This window comes from Haliotis rubra, unplaced genomic scaffold, assembly GCF_003918875.1.
Source record: "Haliotis rubra isolate DU_JTF1 unplaced genomic scaffold, ASM391887v1 Scf1351, whole genome shotgun sequence".
NCBI classification, from domain to species: domain Eukaryota; kingdom Metazoa; phylum Mollusca; class Gastropoda; order Lepetellida; family Haliotidae; genus Haliotis; species Haliotis rubra.
In genome coordinates, this window is record NW_025765283.1 from 103,097 (window position 1) to 129,603 (window position 26,507).

At 42.5% G+C, this 26,507-nt stretch overlaps 1 protein-coding gene across 6 annotated transcripts in view; it reads left to right on the top strand.

The window, feature by feature from the left end:
* LOC124267977 (chromosome partition protein Smc-like) overlaps window positions 1–26,507 on the top strand; it is a 71,734-nt gene that overhangs the window by 14,597 nt on the left and 30,630 nt on the right. For all 6 annotated transcript variants that reach the window (XM_046702981.1, XM_046702978.1, XM_046702977.1 and 3 more), the window contains exons 4-10: window positions 9,243–9,291; window positions 9,465–9,499; window positions 10,061–10,109; window positions 17,554–17,588; window positions 18,646–18,694; window positions 18,935–18,969; window positions 19,141–19,189. In XM_046702981.1, coding sequence (XP_046558937.1) covers window positions 9,243–9,291; window positions 9,465–9,499; window positions 10,061–10,109; window positions 17,554–17,588; window positions 18,646–18,694; window positions 18,935–18,969; window positions 19,141–19,189 — 301 coding nt within the window. The remainder of the gene's footprint in view (window positions 1–9,242; window positions 9,292–9,464; window positions 9,500–10,060; window positions 10,110–17,553; window positions 17,589–18,645; window positions 18,695–18,934; window positions 18,970–19,140; window positions 19,190–26,507) is intronic.

Below are 26,507 nucleotides of genomic sequence, written 5' to 3' on the forward strand. Positions count from 1 at the left end.
ACACTCAGCCACATCAGCTCTAGCTTAGCAAAATGCAATGAAACTTTTCAAGAAAATCAGACAGCAGAGTCACTTGGACCAAATCCTGAAATAGTTTTCAAGCATTCACATTTTCACAGCCCATACCATCGTTCACATCATCGAGGCAGTACACTGGAAGCCGACAGACAATTGAGTCCAGGCACCAATTATACCACGGATGGCTCATCAACAAGTCAAAAGACATTTTTACTTTGAATGCTTTGATCGGCACTACTGCCAGCAGTATGATCATGCACCTAGACCAAGGAGCAACGATCTAGACGAAGGGGGCAAGGAACAACCTAGAAACGTTGTGTATACAATAAAGAAGAAGTTGACATCCATAATATTTTGTCTTCTACTTGAATACCAGCTTCTATATGCCTGTCAAGAACCTCATCTAGATTCTATAAGGGTTGAATGATTACAAAGTCTCATTGAACCTCAACAAAAGGATGGGGATCTGCACATAGCAGGGTTGTAACCATGAATCAAACAAAACCTTCACTCATCCTTGCTGTAGGACACTGGGCACAAGTTCTCCAGCCATGTCAGCTGATGCTTTAGTTTGTCAGTAAAATGGACTCCATGACATCGCTCTTTACCAACGATCCAGTTGTGTTATGCCAAGGTCACATATGCCTAATTTTTCAAATGTCGCCGGCCTATGCAGGGTCATCGGTGGGATTACGTTGTGGGGGAGGTTCTTGCCGACATCTGTGTCTCACTGGTGCAGTAGTCACAAAACCAAGGATGATCAGAAGATACCCTTCTAGTCAATGACAGTATTTTAGAAAAATGGACAGATAAATACGTAAAGTGACTGACGGGCGCTGGCTGACGCCTGGATTAATATCGCCCTGTTCCCACTCTCAAGAGAAGGAGCCCGCTCAGTGCCCAGTCAATCAAAGTTGGTGTTCGACGCTCTAGTTTTGCCACCCTCTCTTCTTCCTCAAACAACGCTGTTAGAATGACATTCTGACGGTGTGGGACTTTGGCATTCTCCATACGGAGCCGATCTAATCTGGTGCCTGCTCGATGCTTGCTGTAACTATGATTGGTCACCCTCTGATTTAGTTTAATTGAACAGTCTACGAACGGCAACAACGCGAGTACTGATCGATTCCCGGCAGGCAACCGTTCTGTTATCCTCCAGTGACCATACCACACAAACACACTGAAGAAATCGTCCGATTCACTTGCGGTCTGGCATGTGCCTTTAGGGTCACTGTTGGGTTGACGGAAGATGTGCCACAGATCCGTTATCGATAAGAGTGTTGAACCATGAGTTGCCATTAGAATATAACTCTGACTTATTTTCTTCCGATTTTTCCATGATGTGTCAATGGGGTCTTTCCAATGTAGGAAAATGCTCACATATGATCGTCCAGCTCCGCGTCAGGTACCTTTCAATTTTGCCAATTTTCAGCCCGGACGGTCACTGTATACTAATCTTTCATAGTAAAAGTGGATATGTGACCTAGGCATTAAGGAAGGATAATGCCTGTCAAAGAAATTGCGTGGGCATTAGTTTGTTGACTCTCTTTACATTCAAGTATGAACCACACAGACCAGGGATTCAGAACTCAGATGTCGAGGAAGATGTCGGCATTGCTTAACAAGGTGACGTCGAAGATTTTTCAACGTCTGTGGTGGATTGACTTGCTGACGAACACGTCGACCCAGCTCGACTCAGATGTGTTCTATAGGACTGACGTTGTGGCTACGCGACGCCCAATCCAGAATTTGAATATCAGCATTTTGTGGAAAATTCTGTGTAAGAATTGTCGCTGTATTGTTGGAACGTCACTCCACGGCCATGTCTCAGCATAAATGGAAGCAGGGCAGGTTGCAAAATCTTTTAAGATCTCTTGAACAAGAGGAGAACACCCGTGTGTGCAAAACGAACCCCATATCATTACGCCTCTGCCACCAAATCTGACCACTTCACGGCTGCTGACATGAGCATGTTCACATAGCCTGCAGTACAGTCGACCCTGCCATCGACTGTACCGTCAACTATGTGAATAGAGATTCGTCACTGAAGACAACCAAATTCCTCTGTCTTTGATTGAACCTTATGTGTCTTGTGGCCCACACCAGCAGGTTGCAGGGATCAAGAGGTGTTAAAATTGGTCGATAGTGTGATCTTTGGGAGGCGAAGTCCAGTGGCACGCAAGCAATTTCTGACAGTATGTGCAGATAACCTTCCACCAATCATCTCCTACCTGTGGAAGTTGACATTTGAAAATGACGTAATTGTATTGCTTGATCTTCCCGGAGTGACGTCACACATGACGCTCCAGACCCCAGGCGGTCAGCAACAATTCCAGTTTGATGCACTCTCATCCTGAGATTAAAACTTGTTTGGTTCGAGCAACTGAAGGCTATTGCAACAGCGACCACAGACTGATCAGCATGAAGCCTCCTCATAGCACATCAACGTTCATGATTGGAAAGGCGTGCCATTTCCAAACAAAGATTAAAATAAAAGGTTAATTTATTTTTCCAGCTCACATTCAATGTGCGTATTTAATTTAAGCAATCATGCACCGAATGACTTAATGAAAGTGGCTTTTCACATGTTTAATTCATGTTTTTGATCTTTATAGGCTACAAAGGTCAAGGTTTCCACGTTAACATACAATTTCACTAAATTAAAACAATTGCACTGTTTATTACTGTTCAATATACTTTTAAATCTATTTGATTAAGGAGAAAAAGAATTCAAAGAAAAATTCATCAGGGTCAAGTTTTCAATTTTGCTGAGTATATTTTCGGAAAAAATGAATGCATTTGGTTCTTGATTTTGAACACTTAAATCCTTTTCCTAAACACCATTTATCAATCTTGTTTCACAAAAGCTGTACTTGCTTTTCAATAGTATGTATATTTTTCCCACGACAAAAAATATTAAAATCAACAATGAAAAGTGTTCCTTCAATATAATCATTTTAAACGTTTGCTAAACTGTTGATTTTTATGCTAAAAAGGTGACAAACAAGATACTGGAGGACACCCTGATCTGGATAATAATGTTCGGACAAGGTTCATGTAAATTATTCAAAAGGACCAAATATACTGAACAGCAAAAGAAACGAAGACAACCAAAATCATGTCTAATCATTTATTCAGTAGAAAACACTGTCAATTTAACAACTGAAACTTGCTGTTGACATTGAATTACAATAAGTTCAAATTGATCACAGTCCGTCAAATATAGATACCCCTGAACGCGAAAAGGGACAGTCTCTTTAGTAGCGTGTATAGCCACTTTGAGCTTGCACACAGGCCGTGCAACGTGGCCTCATTGAGTTAACTAGAGTCTGAAAGAATGCCTGAGGCAATTGGTTCCGCTCAAACATGGAACCACTTGTGCAAGAGTGAGTGGCTGTCTGCCTGCTCCAATCCTCCGTCCAATTTCGTCCCAGAATGTTCAGTGGGAGCCATATCCGGGAAAGAGACGGCCATGGAAAAATGTTAATGTTGTTCTGAGCTAGAAAATCCCTCGCTGTGTGATGGCTGCAAACGTCGCTGGCGTTGTTGGCGTGCCAAAATTGGCCCCACATATAGCCTTCGACAGTGGATTCCAGCAGCCCGAAGACGACGCCTCATCGTATTGCTGCACACTGCTCCCCTTGACCCAAGAACTAAGGCTACTGTTAATGTTGCTGCTTTGAGATCGGTTCCTTAGATGAGTGACCCGGATGAACCGATCTTGTGTATGAGTTGTCAATCGTTGCCGTCCGATACGGGGACGATCATCAGCAACCCCAGTTTGCTGATGACTTTGACCAAGTCATGTAATGGTGGTAAGATGACAGAATAATTGTCTAGCTACAGCGGTTGCAGAGCTACATCCGTGCAACTTTCTAATGCCCATTCCCCTCTGCTTAGTCGTTAGTCTAGGCATCGTTTCTGTGGCGTGTACACCTCCTAGCGTCAATACTGAACTGTTTTTTGACACAAACCTTTATAAAGAATACCTCAGGGCGAAATGCATGCTTTCCATCCAGAACCATCGATGCACATGCTAAAATTAAGGTTTTGCTGCTCTGTTGGCGTGTTTGTGGGAATGGTTCGTATGGACGTCAAATTGCATGACATCATCTTATATGGGATCATTACGTCAGTTTACAATGAACGTTCAATAAAGATGAACGCTTACCTCCATGAAATTTCATTTTTTCAACACTTGCGTTTCTTTAGCTGTATAGAAGTGATCGTGTACCTGAAGGACAAAGAGACCATGTGTCCATTTTAAACATGCTTGATCCTTAAGATAACAAGGAGGTGTAACAATACCCAAAAAGGTCGGAAGCTTTCTCCAATCGCACAACCCAAAGGAATAAAATACTGATACAGTAGAATTTGTGAGGAATCAGAGCTAATTTTGTAGAAACCAAACTTTAAGCCAACGTTTATAATCCTGTGGCATTTAGCCCTCAGGAAGTCTTTCTAAGAAGTCATAATTTATTTAATATACTCCAATATGCTGCTTATAATTCGTACCAACAATTACCAACGGTGCGGCATCGGGTGGTACAAGTATACTAGTTAATCGGCGAACACTATATAGCCCTATTGCACTAAAATCTAACTTACAAGCTGTTGCAGTAAGGATAACACTGCATTCTGCAATAACGCTGTGTTCCTGTATATATCCCCGTCATTACACATACACAAACCATTTTGAATTATGGGAGATTTCAATGGTCATAATCCCTTATGGGGTTCAGCTGATCAAAATGATAAAGGAAAAGTCCTTAAGGAACTGATGATAAACATTGCCTGTGCCTTCTTAATGAGATGTAAGTAACACCTAGCTTCATCCAGCTACAGGTTCATGCTCTACCTTGGACTTGTCTATTTCTAACCATCACTCTTTAATGAATTTTCAGTTCATGACGATTTGTATGGCAGTGTTCACTTTCCTACCGTACTAAAAGCAATTGCATCATTTGCAGATAGCCCTATTTCCGGATGGCAATTATCCAAGGCTGATTGGCAGTCTTTTAGTACATTATGCAGTGATAATCTGACAGCTGATCATTTCATGAATGAACCTGACCAAATCAGTTTGTTTCTAATGCATTAATACACATTGGCACTGAAACCATCTCTAAGTCCTCGACAACCCCAGGTGTCGGTACAAGTGCAGAGTGCAAAAATACAAGAAGAATCAGGAAAAAGGCTGAAAGAGTTTTAACAAACATCCTACTCAAGATAGCCTGCAACACCTGAGAATATCAAGAGCAAAGGCTTGTAGAAGAATAGAGGAAAATAGACGAAACAGCTGGATACAGTAGTATACACAATGGTGGTTCTGGACCACTGACTCCTATAGGATTATTGTTGTTTGATTTTGCTCCCATTGCCCAGGAAAAAATTGATCCCCCATTCGTGAGATATCATTGTATGTACAGACGAGCTTGCCAGCTTACGCATGTTAAATCTCCACTACTGTCTTGGCCTCGACATGTCGAGTGAGTTATCATACATTCCCGAGTCTAGACTGACTGTTGGTATCCATAGCCATAAGTGTGAATACCATCGTTTGAAATCCATCGTTTGGAGTCCATGGGTGACAAGGAGATTTTGTTGAGGGTGATCCCATAGATTTTGTGTCCGTCACTTCTTAAAGCGTTCATTCTGTGTTTGAATGATTGATTCTTGAAGAGAGTTTGTTTTAAGAGTGTGTTTTTGATGTGTTGTTTCACGATGTATTTCTTGACCCCTTTGGGTTTTATGATTTCGCTGTCTTCAGCTTTGAGGATGGAATACATTTTAGGTCTTAATCCGACGTTTTCCGCAATGGCTGTGCCCGCGCACTCGTCTTTCATTTTGCCAAAGGACTATTTTGTTGGATAGGATGGTCTTTCCGGTAGTCGTTGGTGTCGTACAGATATATTTTTTTCACCATGTCCGCACGTCCTCAGCACAAATTTCTAACAACAAGGAATCGGTGTCGGTATACAACACCTCGTATCAATCACCGTACTGCTTTTTAAACTTTTGTAGTAGAAATCATACATCAAGTGTTTTGATAAGTCAAGGATGATCATCCCCACGTAGACCGGTCGATTCAATCTGATGTGACTTTTGTTCATGTGCAGCGCCGCCAAATCATCGTCGAACACTTTGCTTCGGTTGAATGCCAGGCTGGCTATCAATTTCCTTAGTTTTTCCTCCTCATTCGATCGCACTAGTTTTACAGTCACCCGTTTTCTCAAATTTTCCATGGTTTTGCCAAACACTGAGTTGTTCATGAGCTTGTACATTTTTTCCTCAAAGCCACTCAAGACTTGTTTTCGCAGCTCCTTGTTCAACCGAAAGTAAGGTTCCATCCATGGACTTTGATCAAATCGGAGCACTCGATGTATTTTTTCAGCTTCATCCCCAACGACAGGTTGCAGGTTCCGGTAATGTACGATGTATTTGGTTTTATCCATTAAATTACGCACAAATGTTTCCATATTAGCCAGTTTGTTGTCTCTCAAGAAGTTTCATTGATATTCGGACATCCAGTCCAGGTTCACCATCAATCGTTCGGGAGCTAGCGGATAGCTGTTGTCGATTCGTGTAATTCCGCTGGATATTTCCAGTCCACTTTGAATATGAATCCTATCTCGAAGTCTTCGGGGAAAGACATAATGTTCCTTGGGTTAAAATGTTTAGTACCCACCCACTCGAACCCACCGGTGGGTAGATACTGACTCATGGCCCAGCAGTACAGGTTGTTGGCGTAGAGATAGTGGATGTGTTTGGTCGGTTTGCTCGAGTCATAGCCTTTCACGTATATGGTTGTTGGCTTTTGCGTATTACTTGGATACGATCGAAATCTCGCCTTGGAGACCTTTCTCTACGAACAGGTGCATGTTGTAATCCGTTAAAAATTCCAATTTAACTTAGGTCTCTTTCAACAAGACCGGGGGATGAGAAATGCCACGCGGGGTCCAGGCCATACTGTTTCAAGCACGTTTTTCTGAATATCTCGAACACATCGGCCAGCAGCAGCACATCCATTTTCAAGTACAGATCATGCTAGTCACCCAAATTCTTGCAACCCAGTCTGTTCCACACATTGAGGGCGTGGTCATAATCATCCTCAGTAATATTGGTTCTGGTTAAGTTGTTGTAAAAGCGGTTGAAGGGGGGTAATCGTGTCTCCTCAAACTTAGATCAATCTCCATGTATTTGTATGGGTAGACGCCCTTCCGGAGCAGCAGAGGTTGAGTCTTGGCATCAGTGTATCTATCCATGATAGCCAAGGTATCGTTGGCCTTGACCAAACTATCAAGCAATGACAGGAGAAACTGATCACTGTCGATGAATCCCAAACAGTTTAATGAGGAGATGTATTTTTCCATGTTGTTGGGGATACATTTGATGTTGCCATCGGTTTTCGAGATGGCCTGCATTATCAAGTGAGAATCGAACCCTCTTAAATTGTGAATCCCGACAGGGATTTTAATTTTTCCTTTATCGATTTTGAGCTTTAAGTTGCACGCATTGTGGGCAGCGCCTCGGTATTGACCGGTGGCATGGCAATGATCTTGAACGGTATTGTCTTTAAGGCGGCCCTGGCAATATTGTGCTTGTTGATGAACAAACTCATCCCTTGGTGTCTTGCGCTTTGGAGCAGGGTCCGGCTTCCCTAATTTTTTTTCTTTGCGTTGCAAGGATGTGAGAAACGTTTCGTGTTGGAATCTTGGTAGACCACAGGACCGTTCATTTCCCGGTCGCATCGAATGACCACGTACCCGAACACGCAAAATTCGTGTTCATGCATTTTGTGCATGTAACTTTTTTTGGGGGGGTCGGTTTTGATGAGGACTTTGAAGTCCACGTAAATGACGCAGGGCACGGCCATTTGATGTTTGTGGTTGCTGAATTTTAGCGTGTTTTTCTTTTCATCGGGCAGTCCTCCCGGTGCGATTCCAGCAGGTCTTCTCGACTGTAGCCATGCAGACATCGTTTGCAAAAGTGCTTTTTCCTTGCTTAACCTTTTAACCACCGCATAGTGATACATGAGAGACAATTACAACTTTTTCTAAAAAAAGACACAAGTGGTCCCTGGAAAACGGGTTTAATTTTAACTCCAATCAAGGTGGTCAAATAGGCCAAATGTTTAGTTATAACATCTTTTATCGCTCATTTTAAAAACCTAAAAGCTAAATGTGTAAAAGTTCTGGACAAACTAAAGGTAGTTTCAAATGCTAAATGGGGTTGTCAGAGGATTCTTCTATTTTGTTGTCTGGCTTGACCTGTATTTGGTTGTATGGTCGTGAGTTATAAACAGTTGTAAACGATTAAACACACTTGTTAAAATTTTCAGCTCAAGGTACTTGGCTGGTGGTGCAATTTGTGTTCCTTGTATGAGACACATGTATGTGACTCACTGGCTGGTATCACCTCCAGCTTTTCAACAACCCTTATATGCGATGATGGCAGACCCTAGTGATGGTTCCCAGGATGTATCCTAAAACAGCAGAGTACTGTCTGCACGTGAATAATAATCAACAACAACCTTTCATTTTCCATTCTTTCATCTAATAGGACAATGTTAGTGTTGTAAAATTGTAGTTGGGAGGCTTGACTGGCTCATGCAATATATCACTTCAAGAATGAACAGAAGATCTACCGCCCTAAGCTGAAGATAGATACTTATAGCGTAAACCAAACACGTTTTAGTTTTATCAAACACATCGTTTTGCAACAGCTCAATGATAACAATGGTGTTACATTAGTGGCTCAAAGTATGTATTTTTATCCAGTGATTTATCATATTTCAGTTTTAGATTTGTCTCATTTCCTCCATAGTTGTTCCTGAGTTCTGTTTTATGCACAGCAAATGAACACCTTGTACAATGGCCTACCGCCCATGGCCCCATGTGATACCGCCCATTGGCAATGAAGAAGATTCACCTACAGGATAAGAACCCCTACACACAAATTCAACAAACCCAAACCCATGATTTGAACCTCGAGAATCTTGCTACTGCCATCAGATTATTTGAAAAATGTCAGTACAAATACATGTTTTGTATATATTTGGCATTACGTGCCGTCACTTGCAGAATTATGAACGTTTTGCGAGAAAAGCTGGTGCCAGCCATCCGAGGGATGGATTTCTATTTCACGAATCAGACAACATAGAACAAATAGACAGTTAATGACAGTGATTACATCTGAATAAAAAACTCGTGTTATTTTTTTAGATCTGGGAGTTGCGCAGTGAGCTGACCGCAATGGAGAATGAAAAAAAAAGTTAGTATCCATTCACACACAATCACTACTTAAATGAAATTAACTCTTTTGTTCTGTAATGTATCACATAAAAGAGATTCCTACAACATTCTAAGATATGATATATATCAAAGCATCATCATATATGAAGTAAAGAAATGAATACACATGTTTACATGTATTTATATCAACAGGGAGAAAAGACAAGGTTCAAAAGTTGGAGTTGGAGGTGAGTATGTCCATATTCATGCAGTTAGGATTCCGAGTATACAATGATCTAAACTTTTACAATTATTTCAAATTAGATACAGCATCAACAAGAACATAACATGTCATGGGTATAGAAATCTATAATTGTACAATGATATATTTGTCATGCATGTTTTTTGGCGAGTGTGAAAACAAGAGATACCGCATTTCTGATGACATTGGTCAGCTGATGTTTGCATACGGTGTTCTAATCTAACCTATCCGAGTAATTTTATCCTAGTCACTCGGTTTTCCGTAGCAGTGAGTTGCTGTATAACACAAAAACATTAAGCAAGAAGAAAGAAAGGACCCAGTTGCCTCGGAATACTACGTCCATGTTTACCATAAAAGATAGTTTTAAGCCTGTCGTAGATCAACATGCATGCCTCAGTGAGTGTCCTGATACAGTGTCACGTTGCTCCACTGATAATGTATTTCCCTACTGATATCCTTGATGTTACACTTATTTAAGCAAACTGAGAGTTGCTGAGAGTATCAATGGAGGATTGTCATGCATATCAATTCATTTCTTGAATTTCAGATTGGGACACTGAAAGTCGAAGTGGAAAAATTCCAACAACAAACATACAGTATTCAGTTTTTACTTACCATTTATCGGAAATTGAACATCGCAATGTATCTATTGCGTATGCAGTGACTGACGAAATGTACATTTTTCCCCTTATCCTGACTCGTGCTATATTGCTTATCTCCCTTCTCCTCCAGACGGTTAAGTGGAAACTTGAATTCCTTCAATTCCCCGAAGTGAACGTACAACCACTCACTCTGGAGTTGCCTACCTTAGCCTTTCCCGCCAAAAGGCACCCACGTGACCGCAAGGCATGCAGTCCCCATTCTCTCCTTAAACGCTCAAGTAAATGGTTTAGAGGGTCTGGGGCTGGGTCTGGGTTCCTTTTCTGGGTCGGCTTATATTACTGTTTCTTTTGATATTTAACTCAAATTTTTCCGTCAATGTGTTCTTTAGGCTCTTATTCATCATATTTATGAAAATTGTTGTACGTTTTTCACTCAGTTCCAGGTGACTGTCTGTTTACAAGATTGCTGTGTAAACATGGTTATTTTCACACCTCAATGCTTGATTCACACCTTGGTTGCTCAGTTGTGTCTGGAATCGGGTTTGGTATTTGCAGTATGTATTTATTATACACATTTGTATCATTTTTGAATTTCATTGAATATTGTTTGAAAATTTCATTGAATATTTGACACCAATGTCTGCACAACCTGTTGTCAGATTTGACGTTCCAGCTAGCCTGCGTTGAGAAGGGTGGTACAGTGTGTGGTTGCAACCTACGTGCATAGTGGTTAGCTCATTCCTGCCGTAAGATGTCATCACAGTCTACGCCTGTGATGTCCTCGGTCCTTATGGAGACAGAATCACAGTCGCGGGAGGTTACTGAAAACTCAATAGACCTGATGCTGATAAAGTCTTTCCAGACCATGAACAACATTGCCACCTTCGGTCCCGTTTCTCCAGTATCCAGAGGTCTAAGGAGAAGAAGCCTTCATCTCCACGTGGTGGCTAAGAAGGTTCTTATCACCGTCCCACCAACACCTGAAGTTACTCCAGCCATGATCGCTCCTCAAGCAGTGGTGGAGTTTCCCGTCATTGAAGTCCAGGTTCGGAACAACTGGTCCGTTCCAACTTAAGCCGTTCCTGTACAACCATCAACTGTAGGTGGATGTCTAGGGCACCACTGAGAGAATTGGAGAATACTGCAAGACGACTACTTGGTAGACGTACTACGAGAGGGTTACAGGATCCAGTTGAAGGCATCGCCACCGCTGTCCATCAACCCACAGATACATCTGTATCCCAAGCCATGTGTCAAAGTGACCGAGGCCATCGACTCTTTGCTGGCGAAAAGACTAGGTAGAGATCACAGATCAAAGCAGACTCACGCCGGGGTAATAGTCTCCAATCTTCCTACGACTAGGCCCATTTCTGGAAAAAGGCTTAAATAAAAGATGTTGATGCATTTTTCAGTAGGATTTGATATCCAGGCTATTTTACCTATTTAGAGGGTGTTGGTAACGAAACAATAGGATACCAAGCTGAAAACAAGTGTTTTTGACGCTCAAATTGAAAAACAAAATGATCGCCTAAAATAGGGGTAGGTGTGCATAGTATTTTCGCCTGTGACTATTTCTATGTTATAAATTTTGGAAACTTGACCTTTTAAGACATTTATAGAGTACTGATCATGAAATAAAATATTAAGCTGAAAAATGCCTTTGGACCCTCAAAACTGAGAAACAAAATGGCCACCATAGTCACCTCAAGTAGTGGTAGGTATATCATCACCTGTGACTGTATATCTATTTCACCCAAAAAAATATTGTTAAATGTATTTTATCAAAATTATCATAGATTATTAGGAATAAGATATTTAAACGTTTTAGTTGTTACATAGTTCAGATGGTCAGCAACACATCATGAAACATTATTGAGCATAGTGGTAATTGAATGGATTGAAAGTTTTACTTTTCAAAAAGGTGGTAATTTGACAATTCACAATAGCGAATGGTCCCTTACTTTTGCTGGCTGCCTTTCTAAGACATGTCAAGTTGCTGGTGCTATTATTGTAAGTATTCCTCCTTTAACATTGATATTGTTTGTAAATTCTTAATGGAATAATGTATCTATACTGAACCGCAAAAGAAACGCAAGTTTATTTAGAAATGTGAATATTTCTGAATCTGTGGAACAAACAATCTTAACACTACGAAAAAACAACAGACAAGTGATTGTTGAAGAAATGAGTCATGATCTCTGGTGAAAACAACACTCAAGTTTACTGTAAAAGCATATGTTATCACTCCACCCTCACACACCAAAAATGTCACGAAACAGTGTGTCAATCAGTACCACGTGTGGCCACCATTGGCTGCAATGCAGGCAGCACAACGACGTCTCATCGAGTCAACAAGTGTCTGAAAGAAGGCTTGGGGAATTTGATTCCATTCCCTGGCCAATCTGGCTTCCAAATCTCTATGGTTTTGAGGTTGAGCAGCTGTCTGTATCCGTCTACCAATTTCATCCCACACATGCTCGATTGGTGCCATATCCGAGGACAGAGTGGGCCAGGGCAGTACAGCAATGTTGTTCCCTCTGGGGAAGTCCATAGAGACCCGTGCAGTGTGAGGACGAGCATTGTCCTGCTGGAACGTCTGGAGCTGAGGTTGGGCCTGGAAGAGCGGTACAACGTGGTGTTGAAAGATCTGGTCTCTGTAGACAAGAGAAGTCACACGTTGACGAAACACGTGTAATCATGTTCTGTGGTGGTAGCTGAAGCCACCCCATACCATGAGTCTTCCACCTCCCCAGAGGTCAGCTTCCACAACACAACAGTTGGCGTAACGCTCATTACGTCGTGTCCATACACGTTATCGGCCGTCGTATGGGACAAGTTGAATCTGGACTCATCAGAAAACAACACTTGTTGCCATTGTTGAGGTCGCCAACGGTGGTGTTGTCGCGCCCACTGTAAACGATTTTGGCGGTGACGTTGCGTCAGAATCGGTCCGACGTAAGGACGGCGACATCTCATCCCTGCTGCCCTCAGACGACGACGAACAGTGTGTGCAGAGATGTGACGTTGTGGCCCTTGAATGGTTGCAGCTGTCTGTGTTGTTCGTTGCTGTCGGCTACGCAGATGAGTAACCCGGATGTGACGATCTTGCGCTGGCGTTGTTACCCTGGGACGTCCTGAACGTGATCGGTCTGGAACATTACCGGTTTGACGATACCTTGCGGATAGTCTTGTGATTGTTGTCACGTGACATCTGAAGTGCCTGGCCACTTTAGTTGGTGTGGATCCGGTCTGCAACATTCCAACGGCGATTCATCGTTGCTGTTCAGTTAGACGTGGCATGTTTTCTCCGCGTTGTCACAGTCAATTTTGTGTTCTATGGTGTTTTTTGAATGACCTGCCTTATAAAGCTTCAAACTGGAGTGAAATGCTCGCATTTTTGTGTGCAACACAAAAACTTCATGCAAAAAACACGAAAAACATGAAAATGATTGCGTTTAGGCAATATGGTCAAGAATGGGCGGCAACAAAGGCAAAACCATCTTCGAATGCTTAGTTCTATAATGGTATACTTTGTTGTCCTAAAAGGAATGCATTTGGAACGTATGTTTTGAAAATAGTAACTTGCGTTTCTTTTGCGGTTCAGTATACTTTCAATAAGGGCAAAAAAAACCCCTCAACAATAGAATGAAGAATAAACTACATTTTCAGTTGCAAAATATAAGTAAAACCCTCATGACTTCTTTGAGTGGCAGTTTTAGAAGTTGGAAGTCAGATAGAACAAGTATATATGGATGACAACTTCTTTTATTCTAGAGCACGACGTTTCAATACAGGTTCTTGTATCGTTTTCAGGTGAGTTTTCTCACTTGAAAACGATACAAGAACCTGTATCAAAACGTCGTGCTCTAGAATAAAAGAAGCTGTCATCCATATATACTTTTTCTATAAAACCCTCATGTTCAAACCCCATTGACTGGAAAAATCTATATTTTGCCAGGAAGTTAACTTAAATCAATATCTCTATTCCGTGATGATATCTAACACAAGCTCTGATATTCTCGATTTGACCAGGACTTGAATTGTAAACTTGCTGGTGTATGTGACCTAATTGCCTCTGAGGCTAAATACCATTTGCCTTGTCTTAGTTCCTTTAAAAGAACTACCTAAACAAACAAAAACCAATAATGCTCATGACAGTAACACAGACCCGCCAATGGTATGGTTGACCTCTGTGTTGCGTTTGCAGCAGAAAAAGGTCATGTTCTCAGGTTGAGCCTGTGTCTGGAAACGGTACGAACAACTAGCATTCAAATCCAACGCTTCCACTACCGAATCGTTAGTAAATCGTCGGGCACCATTCAGGGAAAAGCTTCATGTTCACGTTGCAGACTGTATTACATTTGTGCAGATGTGTGGATCTCCTAATGATCGCGAAACGTTACTTGTACGTGCTAGGTAAAATACCGACAAAATATTGGAGTTCCCTGTTGATTTTATGATGATAATTGCTCACTAAAAACCCCACTGAGTTTCCTACAAAACCGTATCTGTACAGGTATGGCCCTTGAATTTTTAATGTTGAATTTATTGGTGAATGTGAACATTCCAAATGCCATTTTGCGTGTCTTACACTATTCAAGGTCAATGAGACTATATGACAGCCAGCAGTCTCCTCCGCACACTCCATGTGAGCCTCCAGATCCTCAGAATGGGCACGTTACACCATTCCTCATGTAAATCAACTTCCAGTTGGGCCATGTTCTGTACAGGAGGGTCCCTTTGTTGCACATGACAACCAATCATGTCCCAGGTGTGCTCTAAAGGATTACGATTGGGGCTCATTCAATCGTGAGATATGTCAAGGGATGATTAACTAAGTTCTTTGTGTACATCTTCAACCTAAGCTTTAGATATTCCAGATGCCATGTCAAAAGTTCAGCTGATATGCCTGCTTCTCTCGGCACACTTTCCATCTCTAAAAATGACAACATCTGGATGTTGACAGGAACTGTTTGGGAAAGAAAGTACATTCCAGTTGGTAACGTTTACGAGAAACAGCCAGCACATTCTGTTGCATCGACCGATCATTGTTGCCAATTCATACACTTACGGGCTATGATTCCACATCCTACTTCTGTGGTCATACCAAGAGATCAGCCCAGAAGGCCTTTCTCGACCATCATCACCTCCTAAGGGATTTAGTTGCTGTAAACCTGAACCAAGACAATACCAGATCCACTGAAGGGTTTGTGTGCAAGGTATACGGTGTTCATAATGTTAAAAGTGTGAACACGGCGCGTAGGATTCTGTTTGAGAAATCATGCAAGCCTGAGTTGATGGCACCGACAAGTGATGCCTTATACCACAACATCCAGCGTATCCATTACCAAATCATGATCTGGAGGAAAGCCTGAGAAGCTATTCCATCACTTACCGAATTAACAGAAATTGGTTGGACAAGAGCAAAGGTCTACAATACCTGTTGATGTCTTTGGATCCCATTCCTGAAGCCTATTTTGCACTTATCACATGCTCATGTCAAACAATATGTCAAACAATGCGCTGCAAATGCAGGAGATCAAATCGTCCTTGTACTGCTACGCGTAGCTGCATGAGGCCTGGTGATGACGAAAGTTGTTTCAATGACAACTCTAATGTGTCATGGGTGATGTCATACCGTGCACACCCACCACTACTTACGGCAACTATCGCAGCAATTTTGTTTTTCAATTTTGATGGTCCAAAAAAACATCTGAATCCTATTTATTGAAGATGAGCACTCTTTAAATGTCTTAAAAAGTCATCTGAACTATGTAACAACTAAAACTATTTGTTAACTTATTCCTAATAATCAATGGCAATTTTGATAAAATACATTTACAAAAAAAACTGCGATGAAATAATGTTAACAAAATCCAATTTAATTATTGTTTTTAATGAAAGGCAGTTCTATACCTTGTGATGACAACAATATCAACATTTTAATTATAGAGTGGTCAGTTATATTTCACAATATACTGATGTAAGTATGTAGTATTTTTTCCACCAAAAAGGAGATTTGGCGGCCATTTTGTTTTCAATTTTGACAGTCATAATAATTTTTTCTTTCAGTTGGTATCCTATTTTTTTGGTATTTTTTGGTACATCTCATCAAAACACATCACTTAATCTCATCTCAATCTTAATCTCAAACTTGTTCATCTCAATCTGTGATACTATCTCACTGGCTTCCTGTACATACTATATATTTTGCTTGTTTCATATTCTGTCATTCATCTGATGTAAGGGCAAGAAGTAGCCAAGAAACGTCGTGTTGTAAACATTAAAGAAGTTGTAAATCCATACCATACATTGTTGTGTTACCTCCCAACTTCTAAATGCCCATCAAGCATCTATACCTTGACAGATCTGCTGCAAGGATGAGGAAGTTCAAGCGTCTATTAATCCTGCTATCAGCCGCCAGGACTGTAGGTCTCCCGAACTACCATAACCTTTTTGGATCAGACCTGTGATCCTTCGAGCGTATAAAGCAGCAGGGTTAGAGCCGTCTACAGCATCGGACCCACATGAAGTAAGAGCACTGGCCTCGACACTCGCCCTACATGGAAACTGTTCTTTATCATCCATCATGGAAGGCTGCTTTAGGAAGTCGGACACTCTGTTCGCCTACCACTATATACGAGATATGGCCACTGAACATGTATTAGGTATACACCAGTTTTGGCCACCCAGCAACTCACGATTCCTGCCAGACGATGAGAATCCTCACCCTTGTCACGTAGACTCGTTGACGCGAGGCAGCTGATCCATTGTCACCGGCAGAGTCCATGTTCCCCTGCCTTACAAGATGAGTCAGCGCATGAGTGATATAGGCTCAGTTTCGGTTATAATCCTTAACATATGGGTTTGATAATAGTCCTTACCTGAACATATTGGTAGTTCAAGATATATAGACAGTCAGGCGTTCTATTTATCTTAAATCCACGAAATCTCTAAGATTTACTTTTATTACACACGTAAAAGAAGGTGGTCCCCTAATATTCAGGAAAATTTGACGTGTTCGATCCGCAAGAAGAGTTTCCAGGGGGGTATATGAGCGATCGTTGATGTGATTATTCAGTCACAAGAGAATCCCGAAGCTGGCTGACCCAACACCTCTTCCGTGGGATGCAATAAGCAATAGAGCGTGAGTCAGGATAACGAAAAATATGTAAATTTTCGGATAAGATATTGTATATTTATCCTGACCCATGATTTCCCAGCCGTCCCCTCTCAGCACTACGGATTACTCTGCAAGCCTTAGTGTGGGAGAATGAGGACTGCATGCCTTTTGGCGGGAAAAGCTAGGGGAGGCAACTCTAGGGTATGTGATTGTACGTTCGCTTAAAGGAATTCGAAGGAGACGGGAGATAACCAATATAGCATTAGTAAGGATAAGTATAAAATATTAATTTTGTCCGAAAAATTGCATCTTCAGGTGAACGCGAGGACGCACAAAGCATCAAGAAGAAGGTAAATGAAATTTTACCAGACATATATACAACTATATATCGGCCATACGTTCTTCATAATAGGCGTGCCATCGACATCACTAAATAGATGTGATTTATACCTTGATATTCGTTAAAGACATATTTGGGCATCTTTCATAATGAAAAATTATATAACCTATCAATACACATTTCTCTTATATATATTGTTTTCTTTTCTTACTGGCAGTGTGTCAAATATTAATTCATAACTTCCTTATTTCAACTGTGACCTGATTGTGGCTGTTAAAGCAGGGGTAGCGTTACAGAAATGTTGATGTCTGGAACCTCAAAACCAGATTCTTTGGACTCCACAAAAAGGGTCTCGTCAGTCATGGCTGGTTCAGTTTACCCCACAAAGGAAGCCGTTCATCGAGCTGGCCTGACAGCAGAAATCCAAGTGTAGAACATTGTTGGCATTCAGTAGAGGGCAGTAGTGTGCTCTATATATAGAATTGTGCCACATTTAGAGGTTTCGCCATATTCTGACCCACAGAATATTATGGAGAGATCAGGAAGTACAATCTGCTGATTCCAGATTGCTCTACCCTAGAGAGTGTTGTGGAATGTTCTAGCATGTCACTGATCTTGTATTATATTACCGTTGTATTTGTACTGTCACTCTATGTTGTACTGCTATAGTGATATCTTTGCATTGATTTGTGTTGACTTTCGGGACTATCTAATCTTATAATGCAATTGCTGATTATATCACATGTCTTTGTTGATTTCAAACCTAGTTTCAAGTTAACTGCCTAGTTCTAATTTGGAATCAACACGAAGCACCAGCTTTGAAAAGCTATCCCCTTTAATATCATTTTTAGGACAGGATAGATGTTTAAATATGGTACTTAACCTGAACTGAGATTGCACGATATGAATAAAGATCATACACGTTTAAATCTTGATATTATGGACATGGACGTTCGATTTGCTTCATTCTACTTTAACAACTGATGCAGAAGGCATGTATGTACTTTTCCCTATATACTAGTACAATGTATTCCTGCTTTCTTTGTCACTTCACTTTGTGGTTCCAGAAAGATGAACTTAAGAAAGAGGTCCAACACCACAACGACGAAATAACAAGTGAGTAGCAAAATATATGATAATTCATTAGTTGTCAATTGGAACAAGAATTAGAATAATGATTATACAAGTCCATCCTTTTGACAGTTTTTGCGTCGTTTAATATTTTCCAAGTGAGATTATCATGATATATACACAAAATAGTTGGCATTAAACAGACTACATAATCACATGACTTTTATTTGTATACATGATTTATATTTGTAAGATCATAACTGCAGTTCTTGTTATTTTATACAGGGTTGGAGAACGGTATACAAGGACTAAAGGAAAAGGTAATTAATGCATTCTAACAAATATATGTTTTAAAATAACCAAAGGCGACAGCAGAGGTAACATATTCATTCATATGTTGTGTCATTTTGTCGAACTAAAGTCTGTAACACAACATATACATTCCATTTATGATTTCACTGAGAGGTAATGTCTTTCTGTCATATTTACAGATTCAAAAGGCTGAAATAAAACTTGGAGTGCTCAAATTATCTGTGGAAGGTACGTTGAATATGTATTTGATATACTGAATTAATCACAGTACCAGATCCTCGGTGAACAGTCAGTAGTTGTCCGAGTGCTTCACGGGATGGTCAGTGGCTACTTCTCTTACAATGTTCGTTATCATATTGGATACTGTGACCTTACAATTGATATACGTAGTGAGTTTTATTGGGTATGTTGCGTAAAACGGACTAACAAAATCGATCAAAATCAAGGTATATTAGTAGATGATATATTTGTGTTATAACTTATCCAATGTCACACAATGCCTTTCAGCTATATTTGTCATCCCGTTTTGGAAACTATCATAGAATATGTTTTAAGAGAATCACCACACCACAACACATCCAAATTTTTACCATGATTACTACCTGTAATGATGGGTAGACTTTACCTGAGTCCCGTACAACCAGATCACCTGACAGTATACCCAGTGGGCGTATTTGAACACAGAGGATATTATGTTCGCCATCGGGATATTTTGTGAATTCTGACTGTCTGAGATTATGGAGAGTAGAAATCCACTATGCCGACCCACCGAGTCAGTTTAGACACCCGCTCTGCATATGACCTTCACCCTATTTTCTGTGATTGCTATGGCAAATGTTCCAATAATAACTGTTATTGAAAGTCTAAATTCGCAAAAGTCAAAAGCATACATGCAGTCGCTGAACCAAATCTAAGCCGATAGATTTAGCAAACTGACCCTAACAAACCGTATTATCAGGTATTAACGTACATGCTTCGTCATCTGGCACTTTCACACCATCTACAGTTGTCACACACTCAATAGAGGAAGGTTTTGTTTCTGGCGCTCTTGTCGTGACCAATGTCCATCTCATGCGAGGGGGTCAAAACACTTACAAAAGTATTCCAATTGTCCTCTTTCTTCAAGTAATTCAAAAGGTTGATCTAGCAATTTCGACTGGTTTTGGTCGCGGTGTTTTGGCCAGTGACAAGTTAGATCACTATCCACTGGTTATAGTGGCGGTGTTCTGGCCAGTGACAAGTTAGATCACAGTCCACTGGTTATAGTCGCAGTGTTCTGGCCAGTGACAAGTTAGGTCACGTTCCACTGGTTATAGTCACGGTGTTCTGGCCAGTGACAAGTTAGATCACGGTCCACTGGTTATAGTCACGGTGTTCTGGCCAGTGACAAGATATATCACTGTCCACTGGTTATAGTCGCAGTGTTCTGGCCAGTGACAAGTTAGATCACGTTCCACTGGTTATAGTCGCTTTGTTCTGGCCAGTGACAAGATATATCACTGTCCACTGGTTATAGTCGCGGTGTTCTGGCCAGTGACAAGTTAGATCACGGTCCACTGGTTATAGTCACGGTGTTCTGGCCAGTGACAAGATATATCACTGTCCACTGGTTATAGTCGCAGTGTTCTGGCCAGTGACAAGTTAGATCACGTTCCACTGGTTATAGTCTGGGTGTTCTGGACAGTGACAAGTTAGATCACTGTCCACTGGTTACAGTCGCGGTGTTCTGGCCAGTGACAAGTTAGATCACGGTCCACTGGTTATCTTTGCGGTGTTCTGGCCAGTGACAAGTTAGATCACGGTCCACTGGTTATCTTTGCGGTGTTCTGGCCAGTGACAAGTTAGATCACTGTCCACTGGTTACAGTCGCGGTGTTCTGGCCAGTGACAAGTTAGATCACGGTCCACTGGTTATCTTTGCGGTGTTCTGGCCAGTGACATGTTAGATCACGTTTCACAGGTTATAGTCGCGGTGTTCTGGCCAGGGACAAGTTAGGTCACGTTCCACTGGTTATAGTCACAGTGTTCTGGCCAGTGACAAGTTAGATCACGGTCCACTGGTTATCTTTGCGGTGTTCTGGCCAGTGACAAGTTAGATCACTGTCCACTGGTTATCTTTGCGGTGTTCTGGCCAGTGACAAGTTAGATCACGTTCCACAGGTTATAGTCACGGTGTTCTGGCCAGGGACAAGTTAGATCAGTGTCCACTGGTTATCTTTGCGGTGTTCTGGCCAGTGACAAGTTAGATCACTGTCCACTGGTTATAGTCACGGTGTTCTGGCCAGTGACAAGTTAGATCACTGTCCATTGGCTACAGTCGCGGTGTTCTAGCCAGTGACAAGTTAGATCACGGTCCACTGGTTATCTTTGCGGTGTTCTGGACAGTGACAAGTTAGATCACTGTCCACTGGTTATAATCTCAGTGTTCTGGCCAGTGACAAGTTAGGTCACGAGTAGTATAGGGAATGAGAGTCCTGGACCAGTTCCAACAAAAGCCTCTGCAAAAGCCTTATTTCACAGACAGAGGCTTTGGTCGGACCAGTTCCAACAAAAGCCTCTGCAAAAGCCTTATTTCACAGACAGAGGCTTTGGTCGGACCAGTTCCAACAAAAGCCTCTGCAAAGCCTTATTTCACAGACAGAGGCTTTGGTCGGACCTCTAGATCTTGAACAGAGGAATGAGAGTCCGGGACAAAAGCCTCTGCAAAAGCCTTATTTCACAGACAGAGGCTTTGGTCGGACCTCTAGATCTTGCTACTATTACCCCTACTACGAACGCCTAATGTACGCGCTACTGAGCTACCGGGGACATGGTTGAAGTTGGTTGGTATCCTGGGATTGTATCATCCAATACTGGGCTGCGTCTAACGTGCCGCTATGACACTATGCCATGTTTACCTCAACGAAACAGTTTAATGTGAATCGCCTAGGATCTCTTTGGTGTTCGTAATAAAGGCTTGCCGGGCTTTTTGTACCCCCTGTTCTATATACTTTTTTTTCTCATCCTCGCTTATAGCAGACCTACGAGACTTGGATCGAATATCTTGTTTCATGGTTGAAGTTGGTTGGTATCCTGGGATTGTATCATCCAATACTGGGCTGCGTCTAACGTGCCGCTATGACACTATGCCATGTTTACCTCAACGAAACAGTTTAATGTGAATCGCCTAGGATCTCTTTGGTGTTCGTAATAAAGGCTTGCCGGGCTTTTTGTACCCCCTGTTCTATATACTTTTTTTTCTCATCCTCGCTTATAGCAGACTTACGAGACTTGGATCGAATATCTTGTTTCATTTTGTCATATTTTGTGAGTTCAGAGAGGATTGAACGAAACTCCTCCTCCGAGATCTTACTGTCAGTGAGTGCCGTGGAAATACGCTCACTCACCGTGTTCAGCTTTGCTTCGGCCAGAACCCTGATTTCGTCGTGTTTCAATGCTTTACGATGCAGTCTGCGGGATGCAAACTTAAGTATCAACCCTAACACCCCTGTCACCCCAGCCGTTATTTCGAGTCCCATCACTATAGGTGCGGCCACGATGGTAGCTAACAACCCAACACCTGCCACCCCTAGGCCCATGCTGGTTGTCATAAGGGTGGTGTCAACACCATCCACGACATTGAAAGCTCTATGGTACTTCTTACACAGTGCTTTACGCTTGTCGCGATCTTGTTCTAGTTGGTGTTTTACATCGCATAACTGACTCAAGCGGAACCCGTCTACAGTTTCCAGGGTCTTCACTACTTCCTCTACGACTGGGTACAGCCCCATCCTATAATATATATTACAAAAGATATTTTAATTGGGTATCAGTTAATAATCGATCAACTAACTTGAAGCTTTTAAAGTGTAATTCACTGGTTAGGAAAATAGTTCCGAAGTGAATAGGTAACTCTGCATCCACACGAACCCCATAGTAGGGTGGGTTTATTGAGTAGGTTATAGAACCCGTTGAGGGGTCCGTTTGTATGATGATACGGTAACGTTGGTTATTGCTCTGGACACTCCAGTGTACTGTCACCCCGGGTAAAAGTTGTTGTTCTTTACTACTAGAAACGTCACGGATATAGAATTCTATGATGAGTGTTGAACCTGGGGTCATACTCGGAACCTGTATGAGCCCGAAGCAGGAATACTTTAACTCACCCCCTATGGATGATGTATTTAACATACTGGACGGGGTTAGTCCAATCTTTGTATTACGACCTGGAACGAAACACGAGGGTATGGTACCTCTATTTCTAATTTCAGAGATATAGTTTCCTTCCTTAAATGAGACATAAGGTGAGGTAAAGGTTAAGTTGATTATCCATTCGGGCTCTTTAAAATCTGATAACGACACCCGCCTATACACGTTGTCTTTCAAGTGCAGGATGTATAAGGTGCCTTCCTCACCAGGCTGATCGAATCCCTCCGTGTCCCCTAGATCGTTAAGAGTAGTGTTGGGACGAAGCCAAGACATTGCTATAATACTATTACGATATAATTTCCAACTGGTTTTCTGATAATAGTTCAGGGGTGAAGTGCACCCCCATGAAGTGTATATTGTCGGGTAGGAATATCTTGGTTAGTGAAATCGTGTCTTCCACGATCACGTTGACACCCTGCAGACTGGTTTTGGAGTCGACACCCACCCGCACGTAAACGTTACAAACGTGATACTGTTGTTGTTTCCCCCACCCGAGTTTGACCCCCTTGACGATCTCTACATCATTCCGCGATGGTTCCCCTAGGTATACTTGGATGACCAGTGTTGAGTTCGCCGGTATGCTCTCCGGGATCTTGACCACGCCTTCGAATTCAGACACCAACTGCAATACAACGTTTTGCATGCTCGGTTTACTCGATAGCATGTGGGATGCCGTACTGGCGACTGGGCTGATGATTACGCTACGCCTCTGAGCCGGAACGTAAGCCACTAGCAGGGTTCCGTTGTTAACGACTTTATTTAGGTAGTTGTCTTTATTATCCGTGAACACGTAGGGGGAGCCGAGCTTAATATTGAGAAGCCAGTCGGCTTTATCGGGTAATAACACCCACTTGTCATCATCGGTGAAGACGAGCGTATATGGCTTGTTTCAGGCGACGGTAGTTCTCTCAACATCGTCTAAGTCGAACAGTTTACCCCCGAACGATGGGTATATTATCCAGTTATCATCACCGGTGTTGACAAGGGTGTACTTAGTGTTGACTACCGCTCTTGTGGTATCTACTATATCACTTAGGTTGCTAGTACCACCGGAGGGGACTTCAACGCGTTTGTAAATGCTGTTTTTTAGTTGCAAGGCGTACAATTTACCATCTACTCCGGGGTCGTCGAATCCGCGTGTGTCTCCGAGGTCGGAGATCCCCACATTGATGCATTTTTTCAACTTCATTCCGGGGCCTTGTGCGCTGGTCATTTTATGTGCAGTGTTACGCTGAGGTATCCTATATTCACGAGATTATGATTTATATCTAACACCGATATTATCAATTCAGGGATATTACCTTGGGTTAACCTCTTATACTGCCACGTTGAAAACGACTCGGTTCTGCCGTCGTTGTATTTCTCCGTTTTCACCGGTACGGCTCTCAGTATAGTGGAAGGGTGACCCCCTTGAACGTTGTCCGTTGTGCTAACCTGGTTGAGATGAATGCACAGCTCTCGGTACGGTACTAGGTCGGGTAACTTCGCGCCTGTGACTGTAGTCGTTGGTTTTACCTCGTCAGGCTGCATGCCGAGTGTCCTCGCCAATGGCCGGCCTAGCCGCAAGGAGTTTCTTCCGTTGTTGATTAACACCACTGTGCTGTTTGAGTCGTTCATCTTGAGTTCGGCTCCCAGTGGTTTGAATACCTCGTCGCTTAGAGAGCACACGCTGTAGTAACCATCAATTATCTGGTTGCGATTGCCACCGACGAACAGTTTATTGTTGCTAGCGTTGATGTTAGTCCATCGCGGTAGGTAGGTTATATCGCACAGTGCTACTTCGAGTTGACCCGACGTGTTATCGATCGCGTGCGTCAGCTGAACGGCCTCGCCGCTAGTTATTCCTGGAAGTGTTATGTACATGTTAGAGTATATAAACTCATTATATAATAGTTTTAAAACATGAAGATCGTGGTCGCTGCCGGGTTGTATTTCGACGCCCAGTTCATAGATGTGTTCGATAAGTATAAGTTTTCGGTGACTAACACTAAGACAGTGCACGCTTGGTTCAACAATCCGATGCAGTTCTGGCAGAATCAACTCAACTTCGCAGTGTGGTGCGCTACAACGGGGAGTGGTGTGGTATTGACCGACACTCGGCGTGGACCGCTGAGTCAGTCTGTGTTCACGTTTCACGTGTACTACCAGGTCAGGCGTATCCTCAAAGAGATCAGCGCTCCGCTCCCACAGGAAAAAGCGTGGAATGCAGTAAACAACCAGTACGATAGACGGGCCTACGAACGTATTTGCAACGAATTCGGAATCGACACTAAAACAGATTGGCGTTTGCCGGGACCGAACCACGGGTTGGGTATTCCCATTGTCCACAACATGCCCCTCGTGGAAGCCAGCAAGAAGTTGCAAGATTGGGGATACAAGACGTATCATATCACAACCAACGAGTGGGATGACCGTTACATGGCATTCGACGACAGCAAGGATTACCGAGTCTGGAGGTTCGAGCAGGGGGGTGACTGGAAAAAATTCATGTTGGACACGTCGAAAGGGTATACTCGTGCCGGTGTAATCAGGTTAAACGACTCGATTCGAACGCACGTGTGGGCGCTGTTGGGTGCGCAGACGCAAACGCGTTCCAATATCCTAGGCAAGGGGACTGCTTACGACGCACAGAAACAGTTCGTTGTCAATGTAGAGGATGCTATCAATGCTCCAGTTGATCTACCGAGTGCCATCAAACGCTACCAAAACGTGTTGGAATATGCCAGGTCGAAAGTCGACTACGTGTTCGACGTGGGACTGTACATGGCTCCGAGTGATATGCAACTGAGAGTAAAAAAAGTGGTGGGCTACAACAATGAAATAGTCATAGCTACGGTGGGTCAAAAGTTGGGCGTCAACCTCGATGTTAACATCCCCCACGTCCAGCCATCCACGACCGGTGAAACTGGCATAGTGGCACCACCCCCTGAGCCTAGGGTTCAACGAACACACCCACAACCACAGCCTGCACAATCCAATCAGCAGCACATCGATAGTAAAACAGCCCTGGTGGTTGGGGGGGTAGCTTTGGGTCTTATTTGGTTAAAAATTCCTTAGCCGCTACGTACACCAGACCAGCTACGGCGACGATAGCTGCCCACAGGTTTTGACTGAGCCACGTGGCAGTTTTAGCTAAAGCACCCAGCAACCACGAGACTATGCTACCCAGGATGCCAGGCAGGGCTTCGCCGGCCTTACCAGCCAGTTTAGCCATGGCCTCCCCGAGTTTTTTAATCCAGTCTTTGACACCACCTGTGGGTGTTGGTGTGCCGCCACTTGGGGGTGTGGGACTCAGTGACACCACCAGGGTTGATATGATGAAGCCCAATGCAGTAACAATGCTGACGATGGTGATGCCT